Source organism: Camelus dromedarius, chromosome 5 (genome assembly GCF_036321535.1).
Source record: "Camelus dromedarius isolate mCamDro1 chromosome 5, mCamDro1.pat, whole genome shotgun sequence".
NCBI classification, from domain to species: Eukaryota; Metazoa; Chordata; class Mammalia; order Artiodactyla; family Camelidae; genus Camelus; species Camelus dromedarius.
This window is the reverse complement of record NC_087440.1, coordinates 65,023,360-65,038,428: the sequence shown is the minus strand read 5'-3', so window position 1 is coordinate 65,038,428 and position 15,069 is coordinate 65,023,360. Positions and strand designations below refer to the sequence as shown.

General features: G+C 41.0%; 1 protein-coding gene across 5 annotated transcripts in view; it reads right to left on the bottom strand.

Moving 5' to 3' along the window:
* RAD51B (RAD51 paralog B) overlaps nt 1–15,069 on the bottom strand; it is a 697,181-nt gene that overhangs the window by 194,216 nt on the left and 487,896 nt on the right. For all 5 annotated transcript variants that reach the window (XR_010381010.1, XM_064486060.1, XM_010976604.3 and 2 more), the window contains exon 10: nt 988–1,066. Coding sequence is in view for 4 of the 5 variants with exons in the window: in XM_064486060.1 (XP_064342130.1) it covers nt 988–1,066 (79 nt within the window). In the remaining variant the exon portion in view is untranslated. The remainder of the gene's footprint in view (nt 1–987; nt 1,067–15,069) is intronic.

The window sequence follows — 15,069 nt, the reverse complement described above, 5'->3', positions numbered from 1 at the left end:
TCTTTGCAATTCAACTTGCCTCTGTGGGGATGTTGTAAAGACTTGCCCTGCTTCACAAACTTGGGAAAAATACTCAGCTTACAAAATCCTAACTCGCAGACATTCCTCCCACGGATAGCAATGACAATATGCTCCTCTGTGGTCCGGGCCAGATGTGCACCTACGCATCTCCGCGGGTCGGGCCTCCTGCCCGACGGTGAGGGACAGACGTGGCTCCTGGGCACTTCTGTGGGGACCCTTCTTAATCTACAAAGCAGTTTTGGACGTCTGACCCTGTGGGCTAAGTTCAATGGGGTTTGAATCTACCCCCTCATGTTTATTGTTTTCTATACACCCGCCATCAGACGCCTTTCCTAACCACCCGAAGATCTAACATCTGGGAATGATGACCCTAGATCCACATTCTCCCCATTTGCTGAGTTAGTTCTAGCCTGTGGCCTGGGGGGAGGGGGACTCTACCATGAGGCAGAACTCAGGCCCACATCACAGAGGGCAGGTCTGCAAGGCCTGGTCCCTGGGCAGAACTTGAGCACAAGGGGAGGAAATGGAGCGACCAGAAGGAGGCTGAGGAAGTAGCGTCATGGAGCCGTGCCCAGGTGCCCAGACGGTTCTTCAGCCTGCTAAGTGTGGGGGCCCCAAGGCAGTGCTGGGTTGTCCACGCTGGTGTCAGAGCCTTACCACCTGGTCCCTCACCCCACAGGGTCTGCAAAGGACTGGGGTGGCTGCAGTTCCTGGCCTGCTCGGCTGGCCCCTCATTCTTTGGTTGTCTCGCTCTGTTAGGAAATTCTGTATTTCTCCCTCAGCTCCACCTCCACCTCAGTCACATTCTGGCCACAACTGCCAATCTCTTTAAGCAGGATAAATATCATTGGCCAATGATTCTGTGCTGAAGGAGCATCTACCAGGAGCACGGCAGTAACTGCCACCCGCCGTGGGCAGCACTGAGCATAATCAGCCTGCAGAAACGGCTTACTCCAAGGATCTTACCTTGAAGAACCAGGCCTTCCTTCTCGATGGTGTAGACAAATGTGGTGAAGGGAGCCACAGGGGACTTGGCGATGAGGATCTGCACAGAAAGCATATTTGCTCAGGGTTATTCAAAGGAAATACCAGAGATGAGTGTCTCTTCACTCCTCTTCTAACTCTGAGACAGAGTGGGACCATGTGACACCAACTGTGAGGTGTATTTATTTATTATTTTCCAACCAAATGAGAGTTATTCCTTCAATCAACTGATCTCCTTGATTCTGACTCTTCTACCACTGAATGCCATATTCTTGAACCAGTTCTAGAAATAAGTTTCATTATTATACACCTCATGCTTAAACAGCTACCTTTCTGCCTAAAGAGAAACCTAACCCAATTCTCTCATTTTATTCATACACAGCTATTTCACCAAAAAAAAAAAAAAAAAAAAAAGTTCAAACCTACCCTTAAAAGATAAAGCTTTACCATCATTGCAAATATTCAAGATAACTTGCTAAAGGCAGAGCCATGGTAGATGTCTTTGTTGGCCCCAGCTCTTCACCAAGTCTGTATTCATACCCTTTACCACATGATGACATGCCCTCTCACTTGAGGTGTGCAGTACTTCCCATGGCCCTTGACTGTGGGTTTGGCCACATAGCTTGCTTTGAGTAACAAGTTGCCAGTTCTTAGCCTAGGCCTCAAGAAGCCTCACGTAACTCCACTTGTTCTCTTACGCTTCTGCTACTGCCAGAGAAAAATACGTTCAAGCTAATGTGTAATCTCAGAAGGAGATTGGGAGGTGCCTGACGCAGAGCTGGCCAGCCAGGCCCAGTCTAAATAGCTGACCCCCAGGAGACCCACATACACATTAAATGCTCATGACTCTGTGTCTGCCTCTGAGATTCTGCTGTTGTTGTCACAAAGCATTATCGCAGTGAGAGTTGACTGATACAACCAACCCAACACAAAATATCAACAATATTTTGAGCAATGGCATTCTCCTAAGAAGACACCTAGTTTAAAGGGGATAGTCATTTGGTCACTAAAAAAATTACTATCATTTACACCAATTATCACACTTGATATGGTTCCACAGAACCTCTAAGGACTGGGGGATGGTTGTATTATAACATTTCTTATGAAAGAAGATGTATATCAGTTTCCTGCTTTACAAATTAACATCATCAAAAAATAGGAACAGTTTGGCACAGAGCCATGTAGGTAATCAGGGAGGTTAAGACAGAAGAAAGAAATAATTTCAAATAACCAAAAGGCTTACATGGAATAGCTCAGTCTCTCTCAATGGAACCAGCACTTACTGACTGTCAAGTATAAGAAATGGTGGAACAGTGCAGTGGAAAGATCACAGGCTGGAGTCCTGGAGTTTGAATCTGGGCTCTTGCATGGATCAGCTGTGTGCCTATGGAAGGCCTGAGATTTTTCCCTTGTAGCAACCCTTCTTCTTCCTTTGAGCTAATAACTCTCCAGGTTTCAACATTTTCCTGCCTCTTTTGCAGCTAGATATGACTATGTGCTAAGCTTTGATTAACACAATGTGAGTACAAGTGACAGGCAGAACGTCTGGATTATAAGAAAATTATGGGCTCTTCACTTTCTCTTTCCCTCTTCCCAAGGGCGGGAGCCAGCTCCAACCAGGATGACGAAGCAACACGGGAGAAGGAAGCTGGGTGACCTTGTAAATCATCAAAGCCTCCATCTGGGGCCCCCTGCCCACCTCAGTACAGGGCCCCTTGTCTCGAACCACTGCATTTCAGATATCTTTGTCACCAAAACATAGCCTAAATTCTAACTAATACTGTGGCTCTGGACAATCTTACCTGTTTGAGTCTCAGTTTTGAGTCTCAGTTTCTTTACATGTAAAAGTGGGATAACAATACCCACCTGAATGAGATTATTTTTGAGGATTAAATTAAGTATGCAAAGTGCCTGTCACTATGTCAAACTAACATGAACATTTCCAACCAACTCACCCCATATATTTCCCAAGTACTCCTTAACTTTCACTCATCAAAAACCAATATATTTTGCTTTTATCAGAAGGTTTCTGCTCAAGTTGCATCTCAGTTTCTACAACTGCTCTAAAGTTATCTAGATAAAATTGTTCATCATTCTCAGAACCAGTTAGTAGATGGTATGGGTGAGCATTTACATCTTCATGTCAAAAACATCTCACCTGAAAACTAAAATGGCACTCTTCTGACAGAGGTAGTTTAGGGACGGTTCAATGTGAGGCATGGCATGGGGGAAGAGAGGACAGTGCTTCTCAAGCTTTATGTTGGTCTGAAACACCTACATGTCCTGTTGACAGGTCGATTCTGGTTCAGTAGGTTTTGAGTGGGGCCGGAGAGTCTGCATTTCTAGCAAGCTCCAAGGAGATGCTGATGCTGTGGTCCATAGACCACATTTTGAATGGCCGAGTTCAGGAAATTAGCCTGGTTGAAGAGTCTAAGATGGAGAAGCAAGAGACGAAAGTCCTAGAGTCAGTTAGGAAGCTACTGTGATAATTCAGGGATGAGATGACAAGAGCCTAAACCACAGATATGTCAGAAAAAAATGGGGGAAGAGGAAATGGAGAAGAGAAATATAAATCCTCTAGATCAAAGAGCAATAGAAATAAACATGTCCAAAACCTCAAATCTTTATTGCTTGCATGAAAAAACTGGACATAAATCCAAAAGCTTATAAATAAACATTATTCAGTAAAGTACTAAACTATATTTTTGAAAATTTATTTTATAGACCACAAAAATCTGAGACTCAGGAAAAAACCATGAGAGATTCCAATGCAACCTGTGACATCTGACCTTTCAGCTCAGTGGCACTACCTCCATCATCTGAAGGCTTCCTCTCCTAGGGAGCACATGTCCACTCTGTGAACAAGCCCAGAGGCCCGGCCAGAAGTACCTGGCATGGAGCGACCTCACACCTGGAAGTACCTCTCTTCCAGGGAATCGAGGGGCTTGGACAGGTCATTGATTAATGCCCTTTCCCTCCCAAGCAGGGTTGAAAATGGGTTATCAAAAGGATGATTGTACGCAGTTAGAAAGAGGAAGTTATGTCATATGACTCCCACTTCCTTTTTTGAGAAAGAACTTCCAAATTGACAGATCAGAGGCTACCACCAGCATGAAGTATCTGATTTTCAGCAAAAAATGTAACATATTCTCGACAGCCTTCTGGATAAAGTGAAGACAAGTTGGGTCGGATGCTAATACCATTAAGTGTATTTGAAATAACCAACAAATCAATACCAGTCTGGTGGGGGTAACAGCCTCTAGGAGATTGCACTGGATTCTATCCTTGGTCCTATTATAGTCAACATTCTTACTGATCTGGAAGAGGACACTGATGTATTCAGCCACATTCATATGACACACTGGGGGTCCAACAGGGTATAGAACTGACAAAAACTGCTACCCTAATGGAGCTTACATTCTAAAGGAGGCAAAAGATAATAAACAAAATGAATAAGCAAAATATATGGTATGTTAGATGATTATATGTGCTACGGAGAACAAAGAAAAGCAGAGAGTATACAGGAAATGTATTGGATCAAGGAAGGGGTCAATTTAAAATAGAGCAGTAAGAGAATACTTCACTGAAAAGGTGGCATTTGGATCTGTGGATCATGTAACCAAATCCATTGATGGGATGCTGAGTATGGTAACAGAAGACAAAAAATTCAGAGGAAGAGTTAATGCATTAGGTTAGACAATCATAGTATCAAAACAAATCTCAATCTGGTTAGAATGTTGGGACAAATCCTACAATCTTTTAGGACACAATTTTTTTTTTTGAAATATATATAAATAGCCTTGTCCTTAAGAACAGAGGACCAACTATTGGTTACAGAATGGGGAAGGTGAGATTTAACATTCAGAGAACGAGTTATTAGTTCACTATTTATTGTTCCATACCAGTCGGCTGTAAGATGTGGATTGTAAAAATCTAGTGTGATCTCAGGTTCTGTTAGTGGAGGCATAATACCTAGAACAAGGGAAGTGATGGCCCTGCTCTTCTCATTCAGCAAATCATGCTGGATGTAACGTGTTTGGATTGGAGCCCAAGTTCCTACAGGGAAACTGATAAACAGAAGAATAACTGGAGGAGAACCATCAAGGTGGTTAGACACCCAAACACTTCAATGCAAACATGATGGTAAGAGGCCTGGGGTGAAGGTGCATATTCCTTTTAATATGAGTCTTCTGACCTGGAGTTTCTGTATTGTTACAGGGTAGAGAGGGGAAGTGTAAATTGGCTTTCTAGCCCAACAGATTTCAGAAAAAAAGTGACGCATGCCATGTATCTTCGTGAATACATGTAGACTCTTGCCTTTTTTAGACTTGAATAAATACCCTATGCCCTTGTGCCTTTCTGCCTTCCAAACAATAAATTACCCTCTTGTAAAGCAAACAGCCCTCCTTAATAGATAACTTCAGCTTCTCTGTTTCAGATGTTTGGTCAGCCCATAAATTTGGGGTGTTCTAATCATAGTCTGACTTGTGCTGTTGCCAAGTGTTGTTCTGTCTTCTTCAATGCATGATGCCCTGCAGGGAGGGCCTGGCTGCTTAATAAAACTCCGGGGCCTTAGTGAAAAAATTTTATCACACTCAACTCTGTGTGCAATGTGTGAAGTTGGCTCATGGACATACATAGTTGGGCAAGCATGAATGTGGACACCTGTGGTTCCAAAAACCCTTCGCTCCATCCACACGACAGTTGTGTGGTATGGGGAGCCATTAATCCCGCCTCCTGCAAATACCCAGGTTGTTTTTCCTTGAATGTTTCCTTCCTATCAGACAAGCTTGACTTTAGCTACACTCTAATGGATATATTTTCTCCTCTCTTTACCTATTCTTGCAAGGAAAGTGTTCACACCAAATTTTAATTAGTTGAGGAACATTTAAGGCATACCTACCATGTACCAGGGGTTGGGTCCCAAATCCCACTACTGTCTGGAAGTCATTTCCATGATTGTACCATCCCCCTATGCAGATACTTGTTCAGTCCACAAACATTTACTGGGCTCTTTCCCTTGTGCTAGGCAGGCACTGTTCTAGGTGCAGGGGACACAGCATGTGGCAAGACAGATGAGGTCCCTGCTCTCATGGAGCTGACATTCTGCTGGTAGAAGAAAGACAACACAGGGAAGCCTTTAAGCCTTTAGGCTTTTTTCACTTTGACCTTCTGCTCTGAGCCCTTCACTCTTGGGCACTCATTCATTCATTCAGTCCATCCATCAGCAAACATTTAATGAGTACCTACTATGGGTCAGGCAGATTCAATTTGCACTGTGTGAATTGGCACTTTTTAAAAGACTGCCATCTGAGACCCACAGATACAGAGAACAAACTAGTGGTTACCAGTGGGGTGGTGGGGAGGGGCATTATAGGGGTAAGAGAATCAGAGGTTCAAACCACTGGGTGTAAGACTGGCTCAAGGATGTATTGTACAACAAGGGGAATAAAGCCAATATTCTGTAATAACTGTAAATGGAAAGTAACTTTTAAAATTGTATAAAAAATAAAAGAAAAAAGGAAAAAAATAGCCACACACACAATCATAGAGTAGACCATTAATTAAACTTCTACCTTTAAGATGGAAAAGAAAAAAGAAAAAGACTACCATCTGTTTCTACCTGACTTTTTATTTCTGAGATGTATGTTCTGAATTCTCGATGGGATTGCAAAGACCAGGGGTATTTTCTTTGATCCCATACCCTTCCATTCTGTAGGGCCCAGCCCAGTGCTTTGCATGTACTAGTTCCTAAAGTGAGTGATGGGCATTTTCTTCACTGTTCTTCACTTTATCCCTGTGCTGTATGTGTGAAGGTCTCTCCCAGTTTACAAGTGAAAACCCAGAGGCCTACCCTAAATAAAACATGGGCGGAGATGTCGGCTTGCTTTCGGAGCTCACTGGCCTCCTCTTACAGAACCTCTTCTCCTTTTATGTCCCTCCTCCCAGGTACATATTTTGCTCTGAGCAAATAAGTTGTCAGCTGATTCTCTTAGCTCTAAAGCAACAGCCGGTTTAAACCTTCTTGTGTTACCCTTTCTGGTGTTTGCATTTTAATATAAGACTCTCAGAAGAGAGTAATGGATCTAAATTGGTGGAAAGTCCTATAGGACTGGGGTGGGTGGGGGTTCCCACGGTAATGACAATGATGGAAACAATACCCAACAGACATTATTCCCCACAACAGTGCTTTGAGGTAGGTAGCTCTTAAGTGCTGAAGACTGGATTCCAGCCCGAGCCAACTGGTTCTATAGTCCGTGCTTTTAACCACCATGATGGTAGACCCCAATTCGTCATGCACAGATACATCCACTTCCATGGGATAATACATCAAATATATCAAATGAACAAATAAGGGCTTTTTTTTCCCCTGCAGCATGGATATTGCACAATTCAAGACAAAGAAGGGATCTGGACAGGACATCCGTGTGGGTGGACTCAACTGTTCACAAGCTCCCACATCGACAATCTTCCTTCTGCCCTTCATTTCTGAATATCCAAATCCTACCAATTGTTTGAACCCCATAACAATGCTACCTTCTCCAAAAAGCCTTCTCCAGCCTGAGGTAACCTCTCTCTAATCGCATCATACTTTATCTGTCCTCTCTAACAGTACTTCCTGCTTTCTCCACCATTTTACAGTGGATGTGACCTGAATTTCCTATCACGTATTTGAAGGTAGAGACCATCATCATCACTGCTGCTTCTCCTAGTCCCACCAACCTACAGTGTGGTGCTGTATACCTAACAGAAGCTCAATTGTGGAATACAAAAAACTGGTGACCCTCAGAAGCTCTGACTCATACCCATTTTGAGGACTTATCTGGCACCCCATCCCCAAAGTTGGGGGACTGATAGATGTCATAGAAAAGAGCAGGCTGCCAAGTCAATCACTGCCAAGATTCTCAGCCTGGGCAGGACCAAAGTCAAATCTTTGGTTTCAATTTGCTATAGCACCACACTTTTTTCCTGGCTTGATCCTACTTCCAAGAGGCTCAGAAAGTGGAAAAGGAGCCACAGAACAGAAAGTCCTGGGCATAGGAACCTCTGGCCTCCTTCAGGCTGGTGACACCTTCTAGGGATAGCGCCTGTGTCCTTTTAAAGTATAGGTGTGACCCTGATCTGGAGCAACCCAGCCTAGCCCTTCTCCTCCATGGGTGGCCAGGAAGGCCAGTGTGGAGAAGATAGCACAAAGATGTCAGGAACCTTGGGTACAGTCTCTCCTGGAGGCTGCTTTTATAGCGTTCTGCTCCTGGCAGGGTATATGAGTTTCTGCAAAAGAGCCCAACTTTAGGAAAAAGTGAATTTTGCCTTTGTGGTCCAGGGAAGCAGACATGAATAGGCAGCCATGTGCTGAGGATAAGCTGGCACTGATTCTTCCACTTTCCCTTCTCTAATTCCCGTGCCAGGCAGGCTTCCTTTAACACTGCTAATGAATCCTTCCTCTCTTTTATTTCCTTCCCCTTCCCACCCACTACCCCAAATCTCATATTGGTTGGGGGCAAAGGGCAGAGTGAAATGAGCTGGCAGAGGGAAAGTGTAAGCAGACTTTCTTCCTGTGGGGCAGGTGGTAGGCCTGGCTTTCTTTCTTTCCTTTGCTTTCTATCTACAAAATGTGGGGCTCAAAGATAATGAAAATGTGTTCAGCCAAGAAAACTGGGGTGAGAAGCAGTTGAGATAGATAGCTCAGAAAGAGGACTTTGCATCCAGCCACAATTTCCTAGCTTGCTAATTTTTTAACTCTATCTCAGTCTCTCCCATGATCAGCAAGATTCTAAGGTTGTTGAACTCACCAGCAATGTCCTTGTTGAATACATCCAATACTTTTTTATACGTCTGTATGTAAGGGTCCTGCTGAGAAGCAAGGGAGCAAACCCACTGACTGTAAAATGTCCTTCAACAGGGACTCTATTATCTCATTTCAACTGGAAGCCTGGGCTAATAAAACCCATTGCTAAGCTAACCAAACCTTTTCCTCTAGCCGTGCCAAGTGTCTGCGACAGAAATCCTTCATGCCAGAGATTTTCCTCCTTGTCCAAGACTTAGAAAAAGGTTGTTTTCTCAGCTGCTTTGGAGCCCAGGAAGAGAGCCAGGGAAGCAAACAAGCCAGCCAGTCTTGCATCAGATACTTCAACGGGCTTTTGATAACCCCAAGTCTTCTGTCCCTTCCCCAGGTTGAGCTGAACTCTCCAAGCCAAGGGACAGAAAGGCCGGAAATGCTCCAGACAGGAAGATCTCTGAGGCTGGAAGGAGGCCACAGGATCAGGGGGGCTTGAAGTGCACTCAGTGATCCTCAAAGGAATTCCCTAGTCATTGTGTTAAGAGAGCTGGAGGGAAAGGTGGCAGAGGTCCAGCTCCCATCCATATCTGCATTGTATACTGATTAGAATCTGCTTCATCACTTGGAAAATCACTCTCCATGGAACACTGAAGCCTCAGTACCAACAGCTTTGCAAGATTATGAGGGGAGAGTAGAAAATGAGTTTAATGGTGTCTAAACTGCCTTCTCAAAATAGGGGAGCAAGAACTGTAGAAGTAATGCAGCACTGGAAAATGACGGGGTGGAAAAATGAACTGTATTTGAGCAGCCATGAACTTATTAATTTATCTACATGTGGCCTATTTCACAATTTTCCTACAGAAATTGGGGGCAGAAATCTGAGGTTGATCTGAATCCCTTGTAAAATATAATTCTAGACCTTGGGAAGATTCTCCTAGAAAGCTTGGCCCTGAGGCTACAAGATCTTCTTCCCCTGCAGAGTATCATTATGCTCTTTTATAACATCTCTCTGAGTGAGGTGGTTGTTTTAAAATGTTTATATAATACATTAGATTCCCAAAGTTTATAAACTAAAAGAGCTTTCTCCTAAAAGAAAACGTTAATTCTTCAGATCAATAGGCTATTAACTTAGTAAACTGTGGGACAGTACTAGTTCAGGGTCAGAGTGGTATTTTGAGTTTATTATTTTTCCCATCGTTGTATTATGAAAAATTTCAAACATGCAGCAAAGTTAGAAGAATTTCATAGTGAATACACATAAATGTATCAAGTAGATCCTACCAGTAACATTTTATTATACTTGTTTTTATCACTTATCTATCCATCTACCAACCCATCTTATTTTTTTATCGTTGCATTTCAAAGTAAATTGCAAACATCAGTGCACTTTCCTCTAAATACTTAAGTGTGCATATAATTAACTATAAGCTTAGTTAATGAAAAGGTTAGTGATTTTTTCCCAAATTGTGCTAAAATCAGAGAGAATTTAGTGCCTACACATACATGGTAGTATGCAAATTAATATAGTCAAAGAACATGGATCATCAATTCTTTATTAAATATCAGCTTTATTGAGATAAACTTACATATAATAAAATTCTTTTTTAACATAGGTGTTTAGGCTATACATTTTCCTCCAAGCATCGCTTTAGCCACATCTCAAAAGTTTCAGTATGCTGTATTTTTGCTTTCATTTTCTCAAGTATTTTCTAATTTCCCTCGTTACGTATTCTTTGACTTGCTGCTTATATAGGAGTGAGTATGTTGAGTGTATGTTTAATTTGCACACATTTGAGAATTGCCCAAATTTCCCTTTGATATTGATGAGTAATTTTATTCCATTGTAATTAGTTTGCATGGTTTCATCCTTTTAAATTAATTGAGGCTTGGTCTGTGGCCTAATCTATGGTCTATCCAGGAGGCAATTCCATGTACACTTGAGAAGAATGTGTATCTGCTATAGTTTGGTAGAGTGTTCTACAGATAGCTATTAGGTATAGTGGGTTTATAGTGTTGTTCAGGTCTTCTATTTCCTTGTTGAATCTCTGCCTAGTTGTTCTATCCATTATTGAAAGTATAGTGGGTTTATAGTGTTGTTCAGGTCTTCTATTTCCTTGTTGATTCTCTGCCTAGTTGTTCTATCCGTTATTGAAAGTGGATATTGGAGTCTCTAACTATTGTTGTTGAATTGTCTATTTCTCCCTTCAATTCTGTTCAGTTTTTGCTTCATGTATTTTGTGGCTCAGTTGTTACAGGCATATATGTTTAACATTGTTATGTCTTCCTGATGGATTTGCCCTTTTTTATTATAAAATGTCCTTTTATGTTTGCAGTAATAATTTTTGTCTTAAAGTCTATTTTGTCTGATATTTGTATAGCCACTGTAGCCCTCTTTTGGTTACTATTTGTAAAAGGGTTCCTAAACCCAGTTCCAATGTGGAGACTTTCCAACACCAACAAGCAATTCTCAGACACCAGCAGGGTGGCAGGGTGTCTGAAAATTCAACTCTGCTCCTGACATTATCTTCCCAGAGACAGACTCATATTATACAGGTAAAAGGCTCAGTCCCACAAGCCTACCCTCCACTTCAGATGCCAGTCACAAGCCCAGGCTGCTACCTGTGCTTCTGACTGATTGGCTACAAATGGGAGGTTCCCATGACCCCCTTCTTGGATTCAATTAATTTGCCAGAATGGCTCACAGAACTCAGGGAAACCCATTTATTAACTAGGCTACCAATTTATTATAAAGGATATTAAATGATACAAATCAACAAACAGATGAAGAGATATATAGGGTGAGGTCCCAAACAAAAGAGCTTCTGTGCTAGTGGAGCTTGAGGCCCAGCATGGTGGCATGTGGAAGTGTTTTGGTTCTCTAATGTGGAAGCTCCCTAAACCACCCCCCCGCCTTTGGGTTTTTTATGGAGGCTTCATTATTACATAGGCATAACTGATTAACTCATTGTCCACTGTTGATTAATTCTAGCCCACCTGCCCTCCCCAGAAATCAGGGGTGGGACTGAAAGTTCCAACGGTCTATTCATGGTTGGTTCCCCTGGCAACTAGTACCCATCCTTAAGTGCTTTACAAAAGTCATCTTCGTTAATATAAACCCAGCTGTAGTGGAAAAGGCTTGTTATAAATAACAAGACACCCATTTCACTTTTATGGCTCTGAAGTATTTTCAGAAACTAAGAACAAGAGACTAAATACTATAACAAAAGATGCTCCTATTGCTCTTATCACTCAGAAAATTCCAAGGGTTTGGGAATCTGTGAGCCAGGAACTATGGATGAAGACCAAATATACATGAGAAATATATTTTGGTCATCTTAATGATCAAATATATATATTTCTCATAAATCACAATATTGCAGTTTGCATTGGTATATAATTTCCATTCTTTTACTTTCAACTGATTTGTGTCTGACTCTGAAGTGTGTCTCTTATAGAAAACATAGTTGGATCATGGATTTTTGTTTGTTTGTTTTGTTTTTACTCATTCTGCCAAAATCAGCCTTTTGACTGGAGTTTTGAGTCCATTTACTTTTAATGTAATTATTGATAAGACAAGATATACGTCTGCCACTTTGCTATGTGTTTTTCTGTGTACCTTATGGTTTATGTTCCTCTGTTTTTCTATTACTGATTTCTTTGTGTTAGATATTTTTCTGGTTTACCATTTTAATTCTCTTGTTTCTTTTACTACTCATTTTTGAGTTATTTTCTTATAGGTTGCTTTGGGGATTACTATTAAGATTTTAACTTAAACCAACCTAGTTCAGATTGATACTACCTTAATTTAAATTGTTTACAAAACCTTTGCCCCAATATAGCTCCATTCTCTTCTCCTTCTTTGCACTACTATTGTTATGCAAATTACATCTTTTATACATTGTAAGTCAATCAACATAGTTTTATATTTATTGCTTTATGTAGTTGTCTTCTAAATCATATAGGAGAAAAGAAGAATTACAAAACCCTTCACATTCACACTGTCTTTTATATCTACCTATATATTTACATTTACTAGTGCTCTCTATTTTTGCATGTGGATTCAGGTTACCCTTTAGTGTCTTTTCATTTCAGCTTGAAGGACTCCTTTTAGTATCTTGTATGGAGAGTACATGTACTAGCGACAAATTATCAGATTCTGTATTTCTAAGCATGTCTTAATTTCTTCTTCATTTTTAAAGGACAGTTTTGCTGGATGTACAATCCTTGGCTGGCAGTCTTCCTTTCAGCAATATGAATATATCATTCCATTGCCTTCTGGCCTCCTTGGTTGCTGATGAGAAGTCAGCCTATAATTTTATTGAGGCTCCCTTGTACATAAAGTCACTTAATGATTAATGATTGAACAAGATTTGATTGAACAGATTTCCCTAAATGCCTTGAACCAGTAAGTCTCCCAGCCTTTGCCATGGGTCTCTGTATTTGTGTTGGGTCATGCTTTCAGGAAATTAAAAACTTTGTCTTAACCTTCACTTCCTGCTTATACAGAGCCTCAAAGTCAAGGTGAGAGCTTAAGTTCTTAGGTTTTTCCTGGGCGTTGAGCGAAGCTCTGGGCATGTGTGTAGCCTTCTAGATTCCCTGGTATATGCAGAACCTTTACAAAGCTCTTGGTGGACATCTCACTCCCCAGTTTTTCCTTTTAAATTTTTTTGGTCAGCCTTTTGTTAGCTCTATTTGGTAATAAGACCACACGCAGCCATGATGGTGTATAACTGCCACTGATTATTTTCAACAAACACCCTCTGGGTAGGACTGTTCAAACAGACCAGCTCTGAGTCAGGCCAAATAGTGACATTCTCTTGGATGGGACTTTTGGGGAGCTCCAAACCTTTCCAAACTACAATACAAGGCTATCACAGTTGCAAGATGGTTGGCTTTTAAGGTTACTGGAGAGCCAGGGAAAGAATGATGGGATTAGCAAAAGTTAAAATGCCACAAATCTTGATGTTCTTACTGAGATTCACCAGATTTTCTAAGCCTTTAGTTAATTTCCAGAGTTCGGAAAAGTTGATTTTGATAATTTTTGTCAGCATTCTTGTTGCTTTTGAGGAGATGCAAGTTGTTTGAATGCCTTACTCCACCATTCTGAGTTGGGTATCTGAAGGTAAATTTTTAAACATTCTGATTCAATATCCATCTGTGTTCTCTCTCCCTATTCAACCCTGAACTCTTCTTTTTTCTGTTTTAAATATTTTCAAAGTTCTAGAAAATTGTCTTGTTTCTAATCAACTTAATGTTTACACATAATTCAAATAATATCACTTGGTATTATCATCCACCCCTTTAACTGAACTTATGTTAGCTATCATATTTTTAACTTCCAGGAGCTTTTTCTTGTCTTCTATTTCTAATTCATCACATCTTATTCTTGTTCTTATATCATCTTTAGCTCTTTGAGGATATTAATTACAGTTTAAGGTTTCTTCCCCCCTAAATCTTACATTATCTCTAATTCTTCATGGCTCTTATTGTTTGTTTTGTTTCCTTTTTGATGTGGGAGGCATTTTCTGAAGTCTGGTGATCCTTGGTTGTTCAGTCATATTTAGATTCTGTGATAGGAAATATGCTTTATTCTAAAAATATAATTGGAAATTTTGTGTATAAGGACAATACTTGTAAATTGGTGGGATCCACTGGAGACTGATGAATGTCAATACATGGAGATATCTTCTCAGAGGTGGATTGGTATTTACAGAGAAGAGTTTTCCAATTTCTTGTCCTGTTCCTACACTCCAGAAGCAGGGCAGAGAAAGGGGTTTCAGATTCACCATTTGGTTTCAGATTCACCATTCACCATTTGGCAGATGTAATCCATTGTTTTAGCCAAATTCCTCCCTTTGTCCTCTGCTTTGTTTGAAGTTCCAAGTCTGAAACTTCTCTAATTCACTTTCTCCAAAGATAAACCTTGGCCTTCAACCTGGGTTGGAGATTGGTCACCTGGCTCTCCAGGGTGAGAAAGGAGGTCCAATTATTTCCTATATTTCACGTACAATTTTCAACCAGTTTTCAACAGCAGTGTTTTCATCTTCTCTATCTTCTGCAATATCTGGTGCTTCCAAGTCTCGGGAAATCTCTTAAGTGTTCTACTGTTACATTACGTTGAAAACAGTTCGGTTTGCAGTTTCCTCCATTATGCCTGGTCAATCTTCTGTCACTTCCTGTCTTCCAATATCTTGTTGAAACTTGTTGATGTCTCAAAGAGATCTAATCTCTTTGACTTTTTGGTTAATATTTTAAAATTATTATTAAACTGAAATAATTTCAGA